This window comes from Leucoraja erinacea, chromosome 5 (genome assembly GCF_028641065.1).
Source record: "Leucoraja erinacea ecotype New England chromosome 5, Leri_hhj_1, whole genome shotgun sequence".
NCBI lineage: Eukaryota > Metazoa > Chordata > Chondrichthyes > Rajiformes > Rajidae > Leucoraja > Leucoraja erinaceus.
This window is the reverse complement of record NC_073381.1, coordinates 53437777-53453736: the sequence shown is the minus strand read 5'-3', so window position 1 is coordinate 53453736 and position 15960 is coordinate 53437777. Positions and strand designations below refer to the sequence as shown.

Sequence of the window (15960 nt, the reverse complement as noted above, 5' to 3'; positions counted from 1 at the left end):
CACATGCCTGCTGCTCTAGTCCTTCAACTTGACAGGTCATGAGTTTCATGGATGTTGTAATGTCTTGCAATCAATACATTGAATCATGGAAAATAGGTGCAGGAGTCGGCTATTCCCCCCTTCGAGCCAGCACCGCCATTCAATATGATCATGGCTGATCATCCACAATCAGTACCCCGTTTCTGCTTTTTCCCCATATCCCTCGATTCCGTTAGCCAGAAGCGCTATATCTAACTCTCTCTTGAAAACATCCGGTGAATTAACCTCAATTGCCTTCCGTGGCAGAGAATCCCACAACTCTCTGGCTGAAAAGGTTTTTCCTCATCTCAGTACTAAATAGCCCGCCCCTTATTCTATGTTTCTATGTTTCTATGTTTCTATTCTTAACACAGATAGTAACCACGGATGTTTAGGATGGTGGATGAATGCTGGCCCAGCAGGCAGCATTTTCTTGATTATACACTGTATTTTTCTGCTGCTACACACACTTTATGGGCAGTGGGTAGGTGCTATAGACCTGCACGGGAAGGTAGACGCTCCCGTCCCCATGAGTCTCGGGCAGTTGGGGCTCGTCAGCCTGGGAAGGCAGTCCATCCAGGAGAGGGAAAACTCTGATTTAAAGCCTCCACTGCCTTGTGGCCATATCCAGTCATGGAAAAGGCTCCTGGAGTAAACCTCAAGAAAATCCGGAGCCGGAGGCCCTAAGGCAGTTCATCGTTGTCTCCAACCTTGCTCTGGCAGCTCCTGTGATGGCGCTGGTGCCAAACTGTAACGGCCCCGCTGTTCCTTGGGATCGATCAGCGACATGGAGAGGGGGGGGGGGGGACATGCTGCATGGGCAACAGCCCGTCCTCCATATGACATCGCCCAGGCTTGCATCTGACCACCCATCACCTGCAAACTAGGATGCATCGCCCATGGTCAGTCATGACCGAAGGGAGCCTAGTATACTACACCCTTTAAGCCAGCAAAGCCTAATTGCTGGTAGGTAAATACATATGTCATTTTGTGTTCATTATCTGGCAAGGGGGATTTAAAGACATGAAAGTGTTTACATTTACTTCACGGATAAAAACAAAATGTGTTTCATTGTTAGTTTAGCAGAGCAAAGTCGTCGGTTTCCTCCGGGTACTGGATTATAAAACTTGTACCATTGGATCCACTCCTTGGAGCGAGTGCTGACCAGTGAATTCACACCCTATCCAACTCGCAGGGGGAAACTTCAAGCAAACAGTGGAGGAAAGAACCACAGATGCCGGTTTACATCGAAGATATAGACACAAAATGCTGGAGTAACTCAGCGGGACAGGCAGGCAGGCAGCGTCTCCGGAGAGAAGGAATGGGCGACGTTGGTTTCGGGTCGAGACCCTTCATCAGACCCGAAACGTCACCCATTCCTTGTCTCCAGAGATGCTGCCTGCCTGTCCCGCTGAGTTACCCCAGCATTTAGTGTCTATCATCAAGCAGAGGTGGTTTTTTTTAAATAATGCAAATAAAGCGGAATATATCGGAGGAGCCAATGAACGTCCATCCAAGGTGGATAAGTGCCGGGGAAGGAAGAGTGAGAGAAACGGAAAGCTCTTGGCTCTGATGTGCGTCACATTCCTTGGTCGGGAAAGATCACGTGGGAACAGAAGTCCTAGTTTTCTTTGGTATCTGACACTTCCAATCCCAGCTTTGGGTCCCAGCAAGACTTTATCCAAGACGAGCCCAGAGACGAGGAACCAAAGATACTAGAGGAGCTGTCTCCTGCGCTAAGTAGGAAATAGCAGCGATGGGGGAAAAAAAGTTAAATAAGAATAATGTCTTTGTACCTTGATGGGAGTGCGCCCTTTGATAATAATTTACCAATTGATTCGGTAATCATCGGACTTGAGATGTTCTCAACTTGAAGATCTGACATTAAGTGGTCAACTTTCCCCTGCTGGGGTAGTTGTGGGAGCCGAGTGCCGGAGTGCGAGTGTCCTGTGACAGACAGATAGTCCCGTCTGCACCACCCCTCGCACTTGCATCCTTTGTGGAAAGACCGACAGCTCCCAGCTCGGGGAGCCGCTGCCGACCGAGCACTCCTGGAGAGGACCAAGGAGATGAACCAAGACGAGGGGGCTCAGAGATGTTTCAAGACACGATGTCTACCCAGTGAAAGGAACTTGGGCGGCTTCGGTGCCGTCTGAGCAAGGCGGAAATGTAACACCAGTTACCCGAGAGAGAGAGAGAAATAAAGTTCAAACAACAGTGGAGATGGTGACTGGGCAGCTCGGCTCTTCCTCCTGGCGATGGTAAAATAGGGTCGATGCGCTCGGTGCATGTTCTGGCTGCGATCTGCTGAGACAAGATTTAATCCTCTTCTCGTTGCTTCATTCAGGTGAGAGTTTTACATTACAAATTAAGCCTCTCCGTAAATCTAAAACCTTTCGCTTCGATCTTTGTTCTGCCAGGGATAGAGCACAGTTACGCGCTCTGTGTTAACCGTGTGAGCACACTGTTATCGGGGTGTAAATGTTGCCATCTGCATGTCAATTATCTAGCGAAATGCCACGAAATTGACGAGATCGCTGCTGTTAAATGTACCATGGGTTTACAAAGTTGATAAATTGAAAGGCTTTCGCACTGCTATTGCAAAGGCAAACTGCATCTGTACTTGTTGCAAATTGATATATAATATACATAATACACATAACGACTTGTAGAGGCGCTTGAGTGAAATAGGACGTTACGGCTCCGACCTAAATAACGGTACTAAAAAGGAATGTAGCGATTTGTGACAGCACCCGAATAGTCAGCTACACTAGATCTCGATTGAATGTGAGCGTTTGCTTAGAGACAACATTAGACATTCGGGCGTTCATGGCGATATGAGCACAGTTGTGGCGGTAGGAACCGAGTTTGAGACAATGTCTCAATTCTGATGTTTTCTTTGTCATTATAACGGTGCATTTTTTCAACACATAGGGATAACTCTTCTCGGATTTGATCTTAAACCTAGGGTCCTTTTTCCAGGTTGTAGATCAATTTTCCTTTTTTTTGCATTAGAACGCTCATAGGCTCAATTCGCCTTTTGTCTTTCATGGACAATACAAAAACAATAGAATCCCGGAACAGTTCATGATGAGGGATGATGTAGCTGTATCATGCAATTTTAAAGAGATTGCCCACAAATCCATGTGGGACACTAGCGGAGGCTAATAGCCTCAGTGTTCCGAGCAATGGCATATTCAAACAATGATTTGCCATACGATACAATGCTAAGGCTGGCAACTATAATCTCCATGCTTTCAACTTTCAAACTCCGAACTGTTCACTAAAACCAATAAAGGATGCAAATAATTAATGTGGTCTCTTCCAGTATAGTGCATTTCAATTAGTCCCACAACCACGTGGAATTTATCCCATTCCTTGTTAGTGCTTCTCTGGAGCTTCAAACATTACTTTCTGGAGGAAAACATCCAATTAACGCCGTCTCTGGTCGGCGCTGTTAATATAAATCTATTGTCAATGCAAATACAGTACTGTAAAAGGCGAGTACCTTGATAACTTTCCTCCCACAGCACAATCAACATAATTTCTCTGGAGGCAGGAGGATGGCTTAGCTCCTCTACTGTTGTCCAGCTGACTGACATTTTCAGATACTCTCCTATCTATTTAATCATACCCAGAATACCCCCTGGAATGGTTTCTAATCATCTCCCTTGCATAATCATATGATCTTATAAACTGTACAAAATCATGAGGGCAATTGATTGGCTACACGCAGTGTCTCTTCCCCAGAGTGGGAGAATCCAGAACCAGAGGACATGGGTTTAAGGTGAGAGGAGATAGATTTAATAGGAACCTGAGGGATAACTTTTTCACACAAAAGGTGGTGGGTGTATGTAACAAGCTGCCAGGTACAGCAGGCAGTGAAGAATGCCAATGGCATGTTGGCCTTCATTGCGAGATGATTTGAGTTTAGGAGCAAGGAGGTCCTACTGCAGTTGTACAGCGCCCTGGTGAGACCGCACCTGGAGTATTGTGTGCAATTTCCGTCTCCTAATTTGAGGAAGGACATTATTGCTATTGAGGGAGTGCAGTGTAGGTTCATCAGGTTAATTCCCGGGATGGCGGGATTGACATATAATGAAAGAATGGGTCGACTGGGCTTGCATTCACTGGAATTTAGAAGAATGAGTGGGGATCTTATAGAAACATATAAAGTTCTTAAGGGATTGGACAGGCTAGATGCTGGAATGCTCCCGATGTTGGAGGAGTCCAGAACCAGGGGTCACAGTTTAAGAATAAGGGGTAGACCATTTAGGGCTGATATGAGGAAAAACATTTTCACCCAGAGAGTTGTGAATCTGTGGAATTCTCTGCCACAGAAGGCAGTAGAGGCCATTTCACTAGATGTTTTCAAGAGAGAGGTAGATTTAGCACTTACTGCTAATGGAATCAAGGGATATGGGGAAAAAACAGGAACGGGGTACTGATTTTAGATGATCAGCCATGATCATGTTGAATGGTGGTGCTGGCTTGAAGGGTCGAATGGCCTGCTCCTGCACCCATTTTGGTTTTATGTTTCTAAGAGTTAGATGAGGGAGGTACTATTGCAACGTTTCAGAAACATTTAGACAGGTACATGGATAGGACAGGTTTAGGCAGGTGGGGTCGGTGTATATCGGATATATTGGCTGGGCAAGTTGTGGGCAAGTTGAGGCTGAAAGGTCTGTTTCCACTCTGTAAGACTCTATGTCCTCTAGAATTGCCTGACTACTTATCATTGGCCCATTCTTTTCTTTTTAAACTAATATGCTGTCCCTCAAAGGCATCATCTGGGGTGTTACGTCACCATACATTCATTGTTGACACACCACTCAAACACAATGGCACCACTTGATCCCTCCAGTACCTTTCTGACCCCCAGTCCTAGATGATGGGCCCCACTTTCTTCTAGCTGGACACTATGAAAGCTACCATCGTCAATCATGTCAATAAACACCATACCCCCCATCTCCCTCCTTTGGCACGATCCCAGACTGAACCAGATTGCTGGTTTCTAGATCATCAATGTCTCAAATACAAGATTTCCATCTTTTCTCCCCAACCCCAAATACTGCCGAAGCCATGTCCTCTTCTTTTCAACACCCCTGAAAAATCAATCGTTTAAGCTTTTTATATTATCCTCCTGGGAACATCAGAGGCTTTTACAATTTTTTTTGTGGCACAGGAAACTACCTTTTGTTCTGTGTTAAAAGCATGTTTTCAAAGTACAGCATTATTATGGTTGCATATCTCTAGCAAATTAAAAAATAATCAAACCACACAGCAAAAGGAAGGAAATTTAAATTCAGAAGACAAATGGCAAAAGAATATTGTGGCAAGGCCACCTCCAAAATTTACTCAAACCCCTCTGGAAAAAAATCTGGGTGCCTCACATTTGTGGGACTTGTATTTAGCAAAAGATTAGTTTGGAAATTTTAAAACATCAAATCTCATGTCCTGGGTTAGTCTGAATATATCTGGTCTTGAAGATACTGAATGTTTATAATATGGTTTGAAGTCAGATTCTCCTGTAGAAAGATGCACTACAACAGAGTTCGTCATGGGTTCAGACACCTCGTATCCATAGAAGGGTTTATCCGCGAACTTTAGTGTAAAGCTTTACATCAGGACTGGTCTATTGTTAAACATCAAGATATAAAATAGGGTAAGAATAACAATTATTGAATTATTATTACATCATGAATTATTACATTAGTTAATAAAATAGTTAAATTTTCAGAATAGGCCGACATTTCTAATATGGATTAGTATATACAAACTTAGAATAATTGTCAAAATGTAGCCTATGGGTTATATTCATGCATCGTTTCTTCTCAAGAAAGTGGTTTGACAAACTGCAAATATTAAAAATGCTCGCTCCACATATCTATGTTCTTCTAGTTCGAGACTTCTATTTCTAGCTCAAGCCAGGCTCTTTCTTCTGTTCACACAAAAATGCAGTAATATCAACTTTCAGCAATGTGATCTACAATCGCACCAGTCAAGACACTTGACTTTATTGCAGTTTTCTTTTCCAATGTTCTGTTTCTAATGGCCCATAAGTTAAAATATTTATTTTACCAATCATTATAACTAAAGATACAGAATCAGCATCTACCAAAATAGACTTAGAAAGCTTATTAAATTCCTCCCTGCACTTGACCTGTACCACTTAGCATGGCTGTTATTAAAAGCCCATGCTGGGTTGATAATTTTTAACATATTTTGATGATGCAATAAATGATCTTTGAAGAATAAACTAATATTTACACTGAAGTTGGAAGAAAACCCAGTACATACTTGCATATCTGGTACTTTACTTCTATTCATATTCACAAGTAGAATTACTCAAGTAAGAGAATGCAGAGTGGAGTGGGGGGGGGGTTGGGGGGGACGGGGGATGAAAGGTGAGTCTGTAACTACTGAAAAATTCACAAGATACTCTATTGACAATTTGGAACTGAATGCAGTAAAAGATACTTTACTCAAAGTTTTGTGGAAATGGTGACTGAGGCAGAACACCTTAACTAAGATTAAATAAAATGTGAGCGACTAGAGACAAAAAATGTTTTTATAAAGTGCTGATATAGGCAGTGTCGGGACAAAGTGACTTCTTCCATGCTGTATCAATTCTATCATCTTAAGAAATTGGATCCAAGAATAGGGTAGATAAATGTATTGAAACTATTTGTTCTAATTAAAGTATTTCCTAACATGGACTGATTAGACAAGCCTGAGGAAGATCCTTGCTCTTGCATTCATCTTGTCTATTTCATTTTTTCCATCATTTAAAAATAAAGATTGGCAAAGTAACAGCAAATAACTGATATATTCAAAATTCCTCATGTAACATTTTCTGATACTTGTATATTGCAATATTCCCATTGCAATGCAGAATAAAAACTTGCAAACTTCCTCATTCCTATATCTCCTGGAAAAATAGCATTCCGATTTATTTTGTATGTATCCAAACCTATTTCCCAACAATTATGTTCCTCTATCACTCATTCATTTTAATAATTACAATTGGATTGGAAATATTCTTAAGGAAAAAAATAATAAAAAACAATGATGCCTGTATACACAGCAACCAGCTTAATTCTATCTTTGAATCATGGGCAGAGGTTTAAGTAATGGCTGTTTTTCGTTGTTGCTGCCTTTGTTGGCCATAAAACACCTTAACCATTTTATCGAAACTTATAGAAATTGGTGGATATGGGATTTGTTTGAATGCCAATGTGCAATTCTTTGATTGATGTTAATATGAATATTGTGTAACTAGGTGGCGATTCTCTTTTAAAATTGCTCCATTTGTCTAAAAGAATACTATTTGAGTTATTTGTTCATGATTTTGTGGAATTGCATCTTGTAGCCATTAACAGAACTTCAGCAGTTGTTCTCAAATTGTACTGTCCTATTCTTGACTTTTAAGGAAGACGACAGCGCTATGATAGCGACAGGCGGTGTAATAACGGGACTTGCAGCCCTGAAAAGACAGGACTCTGCGAGATCACAGCATCTTCATCATCCTCCTCCTGCTCCAGAGAAAAGGAGAGTCAAACGCAAGCCGAAACCTGATGTTGTTGTTGTAAGGGGCAAAATCAGACTGTATTCCCCATCAGGATTTTTCCTTTTTCTTGGAATTTTAATTTTAATAGTTGGGATTGCAATGGCAGTTCTTGGATATTGGCCACAGGAGATGGACAAGAAACATCCTGCAACGTCCAAATCTGGGATGTCAGATAATGGGTCTCATGTAATATCAGACCATGCTGGAGTTTTAGTGGAATTTTTTGAGCAGCACTTACACTCTGACAAAATGAAAATGATTGGCCCTTTCACAATGGGGATTGGGATATTCATATTTATATGTGCTAATGCTATACTGCATGAAAATAGGGACAAAGAAACAAAAGTGATACATATGCAAGATATTTATTCTACAGTCATTGATATCCATAGCCAAAGAATTAAAGAGCAAATACATATGAATGGGGCATGGACTGGCCACTCTGGGGATTCTAATCTCAAGTGTTATGACAACCAATGTACAGCTAAACTGGCTGCAAATGTACTGCTGTCATTTTCGGGATCATCGAAGGATAGAATCGCTGCAACAAAATGGAACTCTTATGATGAAGATGATGGACTACCCAAGGAAATCAACATGCTTTTACACCCCAAAACCTCAACAGTATCAGGCTCCTTCCATAGGATGCAGACAGAAGCTCAGAAAGAGAGAAGCAGCAATTCTAAAAAGTGTGAGACCAAGTCTATTGTCTCATCATCTATCAACGCTTTCACTCTCCCCGTCATTAAACTTAACAACTGTGTGATTGATGAGCCCGAACTTGACAATATCACAGAGGATTCTGAGCTCAGTAAAGGTAGGGAAAGACACTCATCTATGGCTTCCTTAACAGTACCATCAACCGATGTCAATGACTTTTACAAACCACTTAATCCACGTCTATCAAGAAGCAACACTACTGCAGGAGGTGGAAACTGCACTTTCCCACCTTGTGCACCTTCTGAAACATCCATGGGAAAATTTCTATCACCTGGTTTTCCCAAGAAAGAGTTTGGATCAAACAATTCCCTTCACATATTGTCCTGTCACTCAAAGTCTTTGGACTTGGAGAGAGGACCGTTAACACTTACAGTTCAAACAGAACAAAGAAAGCATCCAAGTTGGCCAAGACTTGATCGTAGTAACAGCAAGGGTTATGTGAAACTGGAGAATAAAGAGGACCCTATGGACACACTACCTGCACCACAAACCCCTGTAAAAGGTGGCTATACAAATAAAGAGAAATTACTAATGATCTCTAGATCTCATAATAACCTAAGCTTTGAAAACAATGAATTTTTAGATACCAAGTTAAGACATGGAGCTTCAGAAACAAGATTTTGAAGGTGTACTGCTCTCTATCATGTTTATATTTTAAAGTACTAATAAATGTATTTGTGAGAAATGCATGTCTATTTTAAAGAGACATTATTTTCAGCTAAAAAAAATAATATTTGTAAGTTGTGATCTGAACTGACATCTTTAGTTCCATGATTTTTTTCATGCTGATATGGAGCATTGTTGACATATTTCATGCTTGTTGTCAGTTCTGCATTAACCAGCTGCTCAGGTATTGATCGAGTTCAAGTCTTAGTCCAGACTGACTATAACACCAGAACATCTTTACCTTTAGTTTATCCCTCAATCCATAATGGACAGGCTTAATTTATCTTTGAAGTGGTATTAAATCTACACCAAGGAAGTATTATACTAGTTATTTAAGATATTTGAACATCAATTGAATGATAAATTGAGATGCAGATATTTGTATTTCTAGTACAAGATTTGAGCCAGTATATTGGATTTCAAATGATCAGATATTTTGTTATAACTCCATATTAATGTCCATAATATATATTTTGCTATTTTTAAAACAAAATAAAAGTGCGCATCATTCAATTTTTCAGTGTTTCTATTTTGTCAATTATTGATCATTTGAACAGAATGATAAAAATTTCTGCAAAATCATCAACAGGGATTCAACCTGCTGAGAATGAAAAGTTAGCAGATGTGAAGGTCACCTTCCAATTCCACAGAGTCGATAAGATTCCCAACCAGATGCCCTCCAGTTGTCCTCTCACTTGAAAATAATCCATGAAAAGTTGTTTTCATCTCTGGAATAATAAAAAAAAAAGCCATTGTTTTCTTACTGTTCAGCCCAACATCCATTTATTTTTCCTTGCATTCCATTGCAAAATTGGCTTTAATCTATCACCAATGTCGTATCAGAAGCAGAATAAATTATGATTTGCTGAAGATATCACTCATACCAGACCACTTGTACATTCAACTGTATTTACATACCCAGGCAGAATTAATTAGCAATCATGCCAAAGACACGCCTCCATAAACTTGCATTGGTCAGGGTGCTGCGTGCAATTGCTCACAACATTTGAAATTGGGGGAAACTTGCTTTCTCCAAAATTTCTAGCTCGTTTCAAGTATGCTGACATTGTCAGTCAATTTGCTACCAAGAGATGCATGGACCAAGCGCTGATGCATTGTCGAGAAGGATAATCACTTTCACATGTTTCCATAGCAGAGCAACAGGGACACCAAGTCATGGCTTTATCTTTCTTATCTTTGCTATAATGTCAAATTTTACAAAACACAAAGGGTTTTTGGATGCCAACAGTTGTTTGCTTCATCAGTTGATGCCTGTCAGCTGGAATCACCATTTACTCAGTCACTAATTCTCATTACTACCAAAGATCCTATAGCGGAGCCATGGCCAAAGCGAAGATTCTTTGGATTCGAGAACGGAGGCGGAAGCAAAGATCCTATCTTTGGGTGGAAGCAAGATGGCGGAAGCTGGTTACTGAAATGGGTCCTATAATTACCCATGAATCTGCCCATGACCGTACTACGTGTTTTGCGTAGGAGTAGGCCATCTTGCTCCGCTATAGGATCTTTGATTACTACCTCCTCAAACACATTGCACAAGGGCTGCATCCTTTAATGACTAAAATCCAAAATCAAAATACTACAGACAAATAAAAAAAACAGGGAAAGATAAACTCGTCACTGATGTTAGTTCTGCTTTTCTCTCCACAATTGCTGACAGATGCAAACTTCACAGCAATATGTTTTTATTTCCTTTGTGAATAATACAGTTGTGTCATTGCTGGGAGGACAAACAGATGCAGCCAAAGTTTGTGTAGGAGGGAACTGCAGATGCTGGTTTACACCTCAGATAGACACAAAATGCTGGAGTAACTCAGCGGGACAGGCAGAATATTGATGTGTTCAGAGTCACTCCCAGGTTGCTCTTGCACATCCCCAGTAACAGGGTGCAAAGCACATCAGAATGTCACCTGTAAACTAGTTTCAACAAGGACATGATTTGCAATATGATTGGGGGGGTTTGTATGGTCTGAGAAAAGAGAGAGAGAAAACATGATGGGAGCATTCAGCAATCAGAAATCTCTCAAATACGAAGTGTTCATTGTTTCCATGCCAGTGTTTAGCTTCCTCACATTCCTTTCATCTCTCCCATCAGCATAACAGTTTAGTTTAGTTTAGTTTAGAGATACAGTGCGGAAACAGGCTCTTCGACCCACCGGGTCCTCGCCGACCAACGATCCCCGCACATTAACACTATCCTACACCCACTCGGGACAATTTTTACATTTACCAAGCCAATTAACCTACAAATCTGAACGTCTTAGGGGTGTGGGAGGAAATCGAAGATCTCGGAGCAAAGCCACGCAGATCACAGGGAGAACGTAGAAACAGCACCCGTAGTCAGGATCGAACCCGGATCTCCAGCGCTGCATTTGCTGTAAGGCAGCAATCTACCGCTGCGCAACCGTGACTGCCCTTTATATGATTAGCTGGCAGTTTGGCCTTCATCAGTCAGAGTATTGAGTATAAAGTTTGGGAGGTCATGTTGCAGTTGTATAAGACGTTGGTGAGACCGCATTCAGAATATTGTGTTCAGTTCTGGACACCATGTTACAGGTAAGATATTGTCAAACTTCAAAGGGTTCAGAAAAGAATTACGAGGATGTTGCCAAGACTAGAGGGTGTGAGCTATAGGGAGTGGTTGAGTAGGCTGGGTCTCTATTCCATGGAGCGCATGAAAATAGGAGGAGATCTTACAGAGGTATACAAAATCATGAGAGGAATAGGTCGGGTAAGATGCACAGACTCCCTTGCCCAGAGTGGGGGAATCAAGGACCAGTGGACATAGGTTCAAAGCGAAGGGGAAATGGGAGAAAACCAGAGCACCCAGGGGAAATGCCAGGCAAATTTAGGAAGAACGTGGAAACTCCACGCAGAAACAGTCCATCCTATCCTGATTGCTGGTGCATACTAATGGCTCCTGACCACAACATGGGACCTAACCACTCCAATCAGAAACATAACATATCATTTTTCCCATAACACAGAGGGTCCGTCCCTGGGACAGTTGCGGCACTGGGCCATTTTGGTGAGCAATCGGAGACCCTGAGACCTCATAGATGAACACCAGGCCATCATCTCACAGACAGTTTCTGCTCATCCTTTCCACAACATCCAACCTTATCATTCCCCAGCTCCGCACACTACCCACTTCTATCTCCTTCCCAAAATCCACATACAGGACTGCCCTGGCAGACCTATTGTTTCTGCCCCAGAGAACCCATCTTCAAACACCTTGAGTCCATCCTATCCTCCCTTGTCCAATTCCTTCTGACCTACATTCAATACACCTTCAACTCTTCAATAACTTTAAATTCCTAGGCTCCCATTGCCTCATCTTGACCATGTGTAGGAGCCAATTATGTTGAGACTAGCTACTGTTGGCATATTATATTATTTTGTCTAGATATATCTTGCCGTATTATTTTGGACACTTGGGGGCGGTCATTAGATGCACAGAGTGGCGTATATAAAAGGGCATAGGGGACAGGAAGTGGCAGGCACAGGGAGGGAGATCGTACAGTTCTCCCCAGACCAGGGACATAGCTAGCTACAACTTGCATGCAGAATAAGGAAAACATGGTACATTCATTTGAAGAAGGGTTTCGGCCCAAAACATTGCCTATTTCCTTCGCTCCATAGATGCTGCTGCACCCGCTGAGTTTCTCCAGCATTTTTGTGTACCTTCGATTTTCCAGCATCTGCAGTTCCTTCTTAAACACTGGTACATTCATGTCTTTGTTTGTACAACTACTTCAATAAACTGGAAATTATAACTGGAAGACCTCGTCTAGTTGGTCTACATAAGATCACTCCTACTTACCTGTGTAGTACACTGGAAAAGTGGTACTGGGAAAGTCTGAAATTTGTCATTATACCATGGATATCCAGTCCCTTTACACATTCATCCGCCATCAGGAAGATCTCAAGCCATCCTGTTCTTCTTTGAACAGAGACCCAATCAATTTCCCAGCCTGAAGAAGGGTCCCAACCCGAAACGTCACCTATCCATGTTCTCCAGTGATGCTGCCTGACCCACTGTGGTACTCCAGAACTTAATGACATAATATCTGTTGCAATATCTTCACCTTTTGTACTCGTGCCTTACTGGTACACCACCAAACCCAAATTGTTGTGTCCACGTGACTCAGCCAAGAAGAAAACAGAATTGTTGTTGCTTTCACTGTGGCCTTGTTCCCTGTTTGTGCCTCTGAACTAGCATTGAGCCAAACTACCTTATGTTTTCAAGCATCATCTCCAACAAGCTCCTTTCAACATTAGATCCACCCTGTTAAATAGTTGCACCTGAATTCTCTCATCAGCCAGTCCACACACTGGGCAATCCAGTGACACCTGATCTAAAAACTATGAAAATCTTTCTTCCTATGTCTTTAGTCTGATTAAATATTTGCAACCATTTCCTCTAATTACTGGCTACATGTGCTAAACCTACAGCGCTCATACCTCTCTTTGTGTAGGATTCAAATATCCTTTGCTATGTCATCACATGATGCCTCATCTGTAGTTTGTGCTACTAGTAGACGCTCTGATGTTTCATCTGTATCCAGTTTTACCACCAATAACAACATCAACTTTCTCTTTGGTATATGTCCTCGTCTGGAAATGCAATATTATAATTTGACTTCAAGAATATTACATTTATAAAGTGAATGGCTAATGCTGCTAACCAACATATATGACATGTGCACTGCCAGTTATTGTTGCTGTTCTGCTTAGGGAATCCTGTCTCTTGTTTCATTATAGTAGATGAGTAATTTGCTGTTACATCCTCATTGCCAGTGTAGGGTTTGTGGGATTTATTTCCTTTACTTGCACAAACAAATAGATGGAGGTAGATCTATTAACAGAACACATATTATTCATTACAGTAACTATCAAATGAACAGCAGTGTCTGGATACCTGTAACAGAGTCATACGCCAAGATACAAATTAGTTCTTAAAATACTCTATGTAGATATATAATTTATATTTCTTTTGCATGATCAATGAGATAGAAATAACTAATCAACGTCTACATTTCACCTAATTGTCTATCTTTCGTAAAGAACAACTGTGGTATAGTAATTGTTTTTTAATCTCACAAACTTGTGTTGAACTAACTTCTTCATCAAGTGGTTCACCATTTAGACCAACTAATTGCCAGTGGAGATCTTTTTAACCTAAACAAATACTTTGGATTTTGCGCCAGTTCATACTTGCCAAGTGGTTTGTAAGAGAGCCATTGGCTATCTCACCAGGGACTAACTTTACTGAACGTTTTACCTTCCAATATTTAATATGTAAAAGAATACGTGTGTGTTTATGATTGTGTTTATAGTTTGTTTGGTTGTTTGTTTGTCTTTTTGCACAAAGTCCGCGAGCATTGCCACTTTCATTTCACTGCACATCTCGTATGTGTATGTGACGAATAAACTTGTCTTGACGTCTGTCCTGCAGAACAGTGCATTCATTGTTTGGAGCCTGAGCAGTGCATTGTGGAGGCACTGACCCTGAGGACGTTGAGTCTGACCTTTTGATCCTTCACTGGATTTAGCACTGTTCAATGGTGGTTCTGCATCTGGCCTATCATTCCAGGCCAGCCATAACATTTGTCTTATAACCCTTAATGCCTTTCATTAGCAAAAATGATCACCTTATCTACCTGCGACTCGGCCTTCAAGGAACCATGCACCTGTCCTCCTAGGTCCCTCTGCTCCATAACACTAACCAGAGGCCTATCATTTACTGTGTAGGTCCTGCCCTTGTTCGATGTCCCAAAATGTAACTCTTCGCATTTCTTTGTATTAAATTCCATCAACCATTCCTCCGCCCACCTGGCCAATCGATCCAGATCCTGCTGCAATCTTTCGCAACCATCTTCACTATCTGCAAAACCACTCACTTTTGTATTATCAGCAAGCTTGCTAATCTTGCCCTGTATGTTCTCATCCAAATCATAGATGTAGATGACAAACAGTAATGAGCCCAGCACCGAACCCTTAGGCACACTACTAGCCACAGGCCTTCAGTTCGAGAAGCAACCTTCCATCACCCTCTGCTTCGTTCCATGGAAACTTAGTGAGCTGAAGGGCCTGTCTCCATGCAGAATGACTCAATAGACAATAGGTGCAGGAGTAGGCCATTCGACTCATCAATATGATCATGGCTGATCATCCACAATCAGCACCCTGTTCCTGCCATCTCGCCATATCCCTTGACTCCGCTATCTTTAAGAGCTCTATCTAACTCTCACTTGAAATCATCCAGAGAATTGGCCTCCACTGCCTTCTTAGGCAGAGAATTCCACAGATTCACAACTATCTGGGTGAAAAAGTTTTTCTTCATCTCCGTTCTACATAGCCTACCTCTTATTCTTAAACTGTGGCCCTTGGTCCTGGATTCCCCTAACATTGGAAACATGTTTCCTGCCTCTAGCGTGTCCAATCCCCTAATAATCTTATATGTTTCAATAAGATCCCTTCTCGTCCTTCTAAATTCCAGAGTATAGAAGTCCAGCCACTCCATTCTATCAACATATGACAGTTCCCGCCATCCTGGAAATTACCCATGTGAACCTACTTTGCACTCCCTCGATGGCAAATATGTCCTTCCTCAAATTTGGACACCAAAACTGCACACAATTGGTGTGGTCATCTAGGTGTGGTCTCACCAGGGCCCTGTGCAACTGCAGAAGGACCTCTTTGCAGGCATATGTTTTGGCCTAAGAAAACAGAAAAATCATGTGGCCTTGAGCCAAGGGCTGTGGTGAAGAAACGTGGCAGTCATTGGAAACAGCAAAAATGGGTGACATTAAAAAGAGCAGGCTCATACCATTCTTTGACACGCTGACATGCAGTGCTTACTGTACAAGTGATGGATAGTTAAGGCTGCACTTGTGTTTATTTAGCCACTGGTAAGCAAGTGAATGAATTTATTTAAGTGATCTGCACTTGAGCCATCCAGTTCT

General features: G+C 41.6%; 1 protein-coding gene across 1 annotated transcript; it reads left to right on the top strand.

Annotated features, from left to right (window-relative positions):
* Nucleotides 1-1583: 1583 nt before the first annotated feature.
* On the top strand, nucleotides 1584-9491 carry tmem200a (transmembrane protein 200A). The gene is made up of 2 exons (XM_055635629.1): nucleotides 1584-2365; nucleotides 7451-9491. Exon 2 carries the CDS (start codon nucleotides 7466-7468, stop codon nucleotides 8930-8932), a length of 1467 nt encoding a protein of 488 aa, XP_055491604.1. The 5' UTR covers nucleotides 1584-2365; nucleotides 7451-7465; the 3' UTR covers nucleotides 8933-9491.
* Nucleotides 9492-15960: the final 6469 nt, after the last annotated feature.

Excerpts from the sequence above, each read along its gene's own strand:
- tmem200a (XM_055635629.1), top strand. The coding sequence starts at position 7,466 with ATGATAGCGACAGGCGGTGTAATAACGGGACTTGCAGCCCTGAAAAGA.